This window comes from Amphimedon queenslandica, unplaced genomic scaffold (assembly GCF_000090795.2).
Source record: "Amphimedon queenslandica unplaced genomic scaffold, v1.1 AMPQUscaffold_12605, whole genome shotgun sequence".
Taxonomy (NCBI): domain Eukaryota; kingdom Metazoa; phylum Porifera; class Demospongiae; order Haplosclerida; family Niphatidae; genus Amphimedon; species Amphimedon queenslandica.
This window is the reverse complement of record NW_003547159.1, coordinates 12,881-20,652: the sequence shown is the minus strand read 5'-3', so window position 1 is coordinate 20,652 and position 7,772 is coordinate 12,881. Positions and strand designations below refer to the sequence as shown.

Genomic DNA, 7,772 nt, shown 5'->3' with positions numbered 1-7,772 from the left:
TTCTAAATAGTTTTCACCCAGCATTCAAGGGAACTGATTCCTAGTACACGGTACTGTTTGCATGTTTAGGAGCTACATAACTATATATATAGTTATATCAGTAAAAACCGAAGTACAAACAGTTAAAATGTATAAGGGGTTTGGCTAAGGCATATGGTGTAATTAGAATTGTTTTCAATCAACACTGACAGCATGAGTACGATTCTAGCCTGAATCATGGAGATAAAAACTTCAAATTGAATTGCTTATCACTAGCAATTTGTGTGGAGCTTTCTGCAATATAATATTGTATAGTTCCAATTTTTTTGTTAGTCCCAAAAATTTCGTGAAGCATAGATTTTTGAAGAATTTGATGAAATTTTGACCAGCAAAAATTTGGAGCTATATACATTATAATAGTTGCTTGCTTTTATTTGTATATTTCCTTTTTTGTATATTTTTAGTTAAATCCGGACACAGTATGGCTTCGTGAAGAATTAGGCCCTAACACTTACTTTCCTGATCCTGTTACAGGGCAGTTTCAGTTTTCATCAGAAGTACCAAGTGGTGCGATCTTCTTAGTCGAAGGATCTAATCATTCCAATGCAACAGCTATTCCCTCTGACTCGGCCATTTCGCTTAACACTGCTGGTCCTTCCACACCAAGGCCACTTTTTCATGCTAGGAAACCTTCCTCTACTGTAAATGTAAAAATCATCAAAGCTGAAATGAAGCGCAACTCATCTGGAAAGGCAGAATTTACTTTCATATCTCAAATTTTTGTTGGTGTCACTGATGCCACTGCAAATGTTGGCTACATTTCTAATGAAATTCAGAAAATATGGAGTCATGAATATGATTTGGTCACTAATGATGGGCTGCCAATAATAGACTGTCCAGGAACACAAGGTATACAGATAATTTTTTACTGATAGTTTGCTATTAACTTATGTACGTACCATTTGTTGAAGCATTTATTTGATATGAATTGTACTTTGTTTAATTAGGTTTAAAATTCTGGAAAACTGACAGTAGAAAGATTTATGCTGTTAAGTCTGAGAGAACTGGAGTTCTTACCCCTGACAGTGAGGATGAAATTGAGCCTCTTATCAAGAGAAAGAAAGTTGCTTCTAAGGCAAAATCTTTAACAAGTGATATTAAATCAATCCGCAATGATCTGAAGTTTTTGATCGATCATGTTCCACCTAATGTGAAAATTCCATTGGCATTGTACAAGAGGGCACTTGAATCTTTTTCGTGCCAGATTTGTAAGAGCATCATAGTCCCACCTGCCATCTTTTCCAGATGCTGCAAGCGTATTTTGGGGTGTCAAATCTGTGTCGACACTTGGTACCAGGGAAGTGGAGCACAAATGCTAATGAAGAAATGCCCATTATGTCGTTTTGATAGAGCATATACTGAAACTACCACTATAAGGGGGCTCGATGATTTCCTGACAGTACTGAATGAAATTATCACGTTTATGCCTTATAATGAAGATGAAAATTTTGCTGGTGGATCAGGCTCTGGTGATGAAAGTTAACTGATGCAAGCCTGTGTAAGCACTGATGACATTTAACTTTAACCCTTGTATTTAACCCTTCTGTAATTCTATTTAACCTCTTCACTTGTTTTCAGTTATATTCAATAATTTAATCGTTTATTTATCCCAGAATCATTGCTATATTTACCTAGTTTAGGTTTGTTACAAATATTTCACGAGTCTTTTATCCAAGAATGCCAAAAGTCTCAGTTGTAGTACTACATCTCTGATTTTGTCATGTCAGCATGTTGATACCACACCTATAATGTTGGCCACCACACCCACAATAATAAATCTAGTGATTTTATAGTAATAATAATAAGAATTCTTTTATTATTATCTATAAAATATAAATAACAAATAGGCTACACGATACAATAATGAAAGGAATATCATTTTGGGTTTTTATTTCTCTCTGCTCTCTTTCCTTAGGCTTAGTCTGAGCTTCTCAGTTTTCCTCTTATTTCAGCCTGTATAATAATAACACTAATAATATTAAAACATGATAAAATTCATAATCATACTCTCCAACCTCAGAAAGACTCAGTGGTCTCTTAAAAGCACTTCCTGGACTGGACTTTTGTTAGACATTTCAGTCAGTCAGCTAGCTCAAAGGAAATCTCATAGTTCTATGTCCTAACACAGAAAGAAATAGCAGTAAATCCATGATAACACGCACAGTCCACAAGTAGTCTATCTACCTCAGCTCCACACCCACTGGCCCTGCCTATTAATCTATGCCTAATATGCAGCATGATATTCAATTTTCAAATTTTGTTTTTCATTCAAAATGATGAATCATGATAATAACAATGAAAACATAATAATTATTATTATAGTAAGAATAATAAGAACAATATTTGTACAGTTATAAAATGAGAAACTAGCTAAACAAATGAGAATAATGATAATGTTTTACTATTGAATAATACTATTGAATATGGATTGGCCACAATATACACTGACCATAATACATCTTTGAGTTAATAGCAATCAAAATTGAATTTAAAACTTTTTTTTAATTTACTCAAAAATTGAGCTAAAGTCCCTGTACTACCGTATATCGGGTATATTTCAATGCATTAATAATTTCGGAAAAAGCAATCCATTGCGAAAATAAATATTATGAAATTTTAAAATATGCGGATAAAAAGGAATAAAAGATATGTGGTATTGTACAATTATTATGAACACGTGGCTTCATAACTATCCATGGCTACATTCTAGTCTAACTCGAAGGCCATAAAGAGCCTTCTTTGCCAGTTAGAAGTGTTGCTAATGTTGATTCAGAAGTGGAGAAGTCAGCAAATGCTTCGATTGACTTACCAGGCCAGGTGGTTGATGGAAATAATAGCAAGTAAAATATTTTCGGAATTCGGAATATAAAAGGCTTCCGAATTATTCCATCATTGAACTTAATATTTCCACGACTTTTCATGCATTGAAATATACCCGATATACGGTATATATCAGGGTTGTTGTCAATTAGTTTGTTTTTTAATCATTACTATTACCATTACTTTACAAAAATCTTCATTACATTACCATTACCATTACAATTTATAGGTTATACCACCAATTATATTATCATTATTATTGAAACTATCTAAATTACCATTACCATTACTTTAGAAAGTGTACTACATTTGCATTACAATTAGCACAAAATTGCAAGAAACTGAAAGCTTTTGATTATAATAGTAATTTTATTTTAAGCTTTAAAAACTTAATGTTAATATACATTATGTGTAGAGTTAACTTTAAAAGGAGTTTTTCAAATTTTTTTGGTATTAAAAGAGCACATGCTAACTGTCACACTCTAGTTAGCAAGTTAACACTAAGACATAACCAATGACTGATAGCAAGATACTCTTGCTGATAGTATAGTGATAACACACACCATCTTACTTAATCCATGCAATTACCTATTACCATTACCATTACCTTATCTCTACTATTAATTACCATTTGCCATTACCAATAGAACAAAATTAGCCATTACAATTACCATTACCATTACAGCTAAAAAGTAATATTACCTAATTAATTACCATTATAATTATCATTGCAACAACCCTGGTATATATAGTTAGTACAGGGATTTGGGCCAAATTTTGTCAAAAATGACTATGAAAAAATTTTCTGTTTTTATAATTTATTTCAATACATATACATGTTCTTATATTGCATAGCAAGTTTGAGCTAATTTTGAAGAAAATTAATTTTTAATGATTTTAAAAGTTGCTTCAAAGCACTAGATCTATTATCAGCTCATAAAGAATGGTGGAATGTTTAGATCATTTAGTATGCTTTGTGAGAAACCCTTCATATGTACATGTACAATGTGATTGTCTTGTGATTGTTAATTATTCTTAAGGTGAGGGTTTGGACAGCAGTCCATAGTACAGCTAATCCTGATGTTACTTTTGTGTACAGTCCATATAGTAGGTGGGTCTAGTAGTGTAGACCTACCACTGCATAGAGGGATATAATAAGAACCAGTGATTGATTAATGTTTTTAATGCACTTTTCATGCATATATAGTGTCGAGTGTAATGCTGTTTTGTCTTGGTTAAAATTTTCTTTTGTTTCCTAAGAAATTCTGTTGTGGTATTGCTGTATTATCCCACACTGCTATGTATAGAAATGCATTGTCTGGCTATAGTGAGAGTGCCACGGTATGAATACTATGTTTACTATTAGCTTAGATTGTGTTGATTTTCAAAATGGTTAATGTGTTGTTGTTGTGTTTGATCACAAAGTCAACACTAGGTACTCAGCCATATACTCTAGCTACACATGTATGTAATCATGATGTTATACTTCATAGTATATTGAGTGTAGGTCTAATGTAAAATCAGTTATTGATTCTGTAAGATACCTTGGCTTTAGAACCTCTGACATTTAATGATGTTCATTTCCATCATACAATCAATATCTTACATAATGTCAGTTGTGCTGTGATAAACTGATAATGCAAGAATGTTGACACAATGCATGACTAACGATAGTTATTCTTGGCTTAATGAATGTTTTTGTTGTACATAAGTCATGCAAAGCTTTATAGTGAAATGTTTTTATGCTATATAGCTCTAGACAGCATAGATTATATTTGTTTAGCTTGAAGTGTATAGTCTAAGGTATGTTCTGGTTATTTCTTTTATCATTGGTACTTCATGTATCATGTCAACCGTTTTTTGGTTCATTACCTCCTCGTCCAACTACTGGTCAGTACATAGTTTTTGTAATAGACCTATCTATTGTATTAATAGGTGTCAGATTGTTTCTTGGTGAGGAGAATATTACTATTGCTAATTTCTCAATGATAGCTGCTGGTCTGATTCATGATAAAGATATAGATCAAGCTGATAATTCTATTGGTATTGGTTCTGATCCTGATGGTCAGAATGATGGTTTGTGGTGTCAGAGTTCTCTTAATCAGAATATGATAGGAACATGGTATCTTCCTGATGGAACAACTGTACCATTGGGTTCTGGCTATCCTCTGTTTGCTAACAACACTGCTACTGGTCAAATTGGTTTATTAAGAAATGGATGGTCTGGAAACATGCAAGGACTATACAGTTGCATTATACCAAATGAAGAAGGGATTGATCAGACACTGTATGTTGCTGTTTATGGTAATGACAATTTCCGTAAAAATGATGGTAAGCTTAAAATAATGATTATAATAATTTTATTTAATTTTCTCATTATACAGAGCTTCCAATGATTGATGTTAGTAGTCACTCCTTCCAGCTCCTCTCATCAGTTGATGCTGATCCTCCAGTGTTTAGTTTATCATTTAATGTCACTAATAGATCACCAACAATAGTCACTTGCTCTGTTGATAATGGAAACCAGTTTAATGTATCTGATAGTGATTTGATACATACTGTAACACCAGTTAATAATGATGTACAAGTAGAAGCATCAGTAATATTTAGAATGAGAGTGTCTAGCCTGTATAAATGTTTTGTTGCTACTGACAGAATTACAACTACACCTTTAGCATCTACTAATATGACAATAAGGAATGTTACTGGTAAATTTTCATCATTCTTTGATCATAATAACTTATGTCTTTCTTTTTCAAGTAACTGGATCTCCATCTAACTTGGTCTACAGTAGAAATAGTTTTCTCTCAGTTACACTAGGCTGGTCTCCCTCAGCAGTGATTAGTGCTACTCCTCAGTATCATGTCTTTGTTAATAACAGTAATGGTATTATTATGAATGACAACACTACAGATACTGAGCTGTCTCTCTCATTACATCCTGATGATGAATATAATATTAGACTAGTAGCTACTGGTGAAGACTTACCTAGTGAAATAATCACTGTTACTGTACCTCAAGGTATAGATGTGATATTTAATTAAGCTTGATAACTTTTTTATTATTCCAGCTGTCAGAATTGATGTACAAGGGCCAGTTATGATGCCATTGGATCATTCTTCTTCCTTTTCATTAACCTGCACATTGACATTAGCTCCTGAAGTTAATGATACTATGGTGGAAATGTACTGGTCAAGTCCTGATCTCATTCTCTTCAATTCTACAACTGATGGAGACATAGTTTTAGATACTTTAGAGCCTACAATGATATCAGTTAATGATAGTGTTGTATATACACTTACTATTAACTTCAGTTCATTGCAAGCATCACAAGTTGGAGAATATATTTGTGGAGCTCTACTGAATGATAGTACTGATACTATCAATGTAACATCAAATTATTCTGTATCTGTGCTAGGTATAGTTTAAGTATTGATAATTCACATTACTTTATATTTTGTCCATTCAATGTAGTATCTACTCCTGTGGTCACATCTAGTCTCAATACAACAGGACGTATTTTTGAGAGCAATGACATTCAGTTATTATGTACCATCACTATTACTCCACTGGATGTTAATCATACTGTTAAAGTAATCTGGTTTGGGCCTAATGGACTCATTACAATGAATGATGCTAAGTATAGCATTAGTACTGGGGAGATCAACTCAACAACTACTGGAAGTAGTTTAACATTCACTGCATCTCTATCAGATAATGGAACTGATTACTATTGTGCTGCTAGTGTTGGACCTGCTAGTATTGTGAATTGGTTTGAACTGATTATACCATCAGATACTGCTATATCAACTAGTGCTGCTGTCATTGTGGAAAGTAAGTTATTTAAATATGGTTTAAAATTTAATTCATTCTCTCCTAGTTGTACCACTACCATCAGTGTCAGTTAATGATGTTGGTATTCCAGTAACAGGAGACCCATTCCAGTTAGTGTGTACTGGAACTGCACCAGCTAATGTATCAAGTATTGCTACTGTTAGTGTTCAATGGCTTCTTAATGGTACTGTGTTTACTAATGATACACTGGAGGGAGTCACTGTTACTAATAGTGGGTCTATGGCCACATTATCATTCAGTTCTCTTAATGCTTCTACTCATGAAAGAGATGATTATACTTGTGTAGCTACTCTTAGTATTCCTGATGTACCAACAACTAAAACAGCAAGTGCTACTAATAACCTCCTAACATTAAGTAAGCACATGTTTAGTTAAAATAACTCATCTATCCATTTGTAGCTAATCCTATGGTCTCTGTATTTGCAAGTCAACCTGTTTTTGCTGGTCAATCATATTCATTAAACTGTACTGTCACAATAGTAGGTGGAGACCTCAATATAACATGGCTTGATGGTAATGGAAATGAACTGACAGAAGGAAATGAAATAAGTTTTAATTTAGTAACTGTTTCTAAGACTGAACAAAGATATGATTTGATATTTCATTTACTTAACTATGCAGACATTGGAGTATATACTTGTCAAGCTAGTCTTACTGTTGATGGAGATGGTGTTCTGTTTAATGGAACTGGATCTGCTAATACAACTGTTAGTATAAGAAGTAAGTCACAATTTACTAGTTTCACCATTTATAATTTGTATTTGCTCACACAGTACCAATACCACAAGTGTCTATTTCTCCTGATGGTAATTCTCCTTTTATTCGTGGAACTGTTAGAACTGTTAGCTGTTTTGTTGTTTTCACTCCTCCTTTACCTACTAACCCTAATGTCTCATTTACTGTCTTCAAAGATGATGTTCAACTATCATTTGAGAACAGTTCCAGACTAATAGCAGTTCAGACTGGAACTACTGGTGCTCTTATCTTTCAACCACTCAATTTCTTTGATGCTGGTAATTATACATGTACTGCTACAGCAAGAGATAGTGCTAATAATC

The 7,772-nt window shown here is 33.3% G+C and overlaps 2 protein-coding genes and 1 long non-coding RNA gene across 3 annotated transcripts; all 3 read left to right on the top strand.

Annotated features, from left to right (window-relative positions):
• Positions 1-7: 7 nt before the first annotated feature.
• LOC109587339 (uncharacterized) lies at positions 8-1,669 on the top strand. The gene is made up of 2 exons (XM_020003583.1): positions 8-888; positions 987-1,669. Exons 1-2 carry the CDS (start codon positions 708-710, stop codon positions 1,520-1,522), a joined length of 717 nt encoding a protein of 238 aa, XP_019859142.1. The 5' UTR covers positions 8-707; the 3' UTR covers positions 1,523-1,669.
• Positions 1,670-4,664: 2,995 nt separating this feature from the next.
• Positions 4,665-7,311, top strand: LOC109587338 (uncharacterized). The gene is made up of 9 exons (XM_020003580.1): positions 4,665-4,749; positions 4,795-5,190; positions 5,244-5,567; positions 5,620-5,880; positions 5,930-6,277; positions 6,334-6,693; positions 6,740-7,069; positions 7,114-7,263; positions 7,301-7,311. Exons 1-9 carry the CDS (start codon positions 4,665-4,667, stop codon positions 7,309-7,311), a joined length of 2,265 nt encoding a protein of 754 aa, XP_019859139.1.
• Positions 7,312-7,327: 16 nt separating this feature from the next.
• LOC109587343 (uncharacterized) lies at positions 7,328-7,642 on the top strand. Its single transcript, XR_002187534.1, has 2 exons — positions 7,328-7,434; positions 7,488-7,642. It is a non-coding gene; the product is annotated as an uncharacterized LOC109587343 (long non-coding RNA).
• Positions 7,643-7,772: the final 130 nt, after the last annotated feature.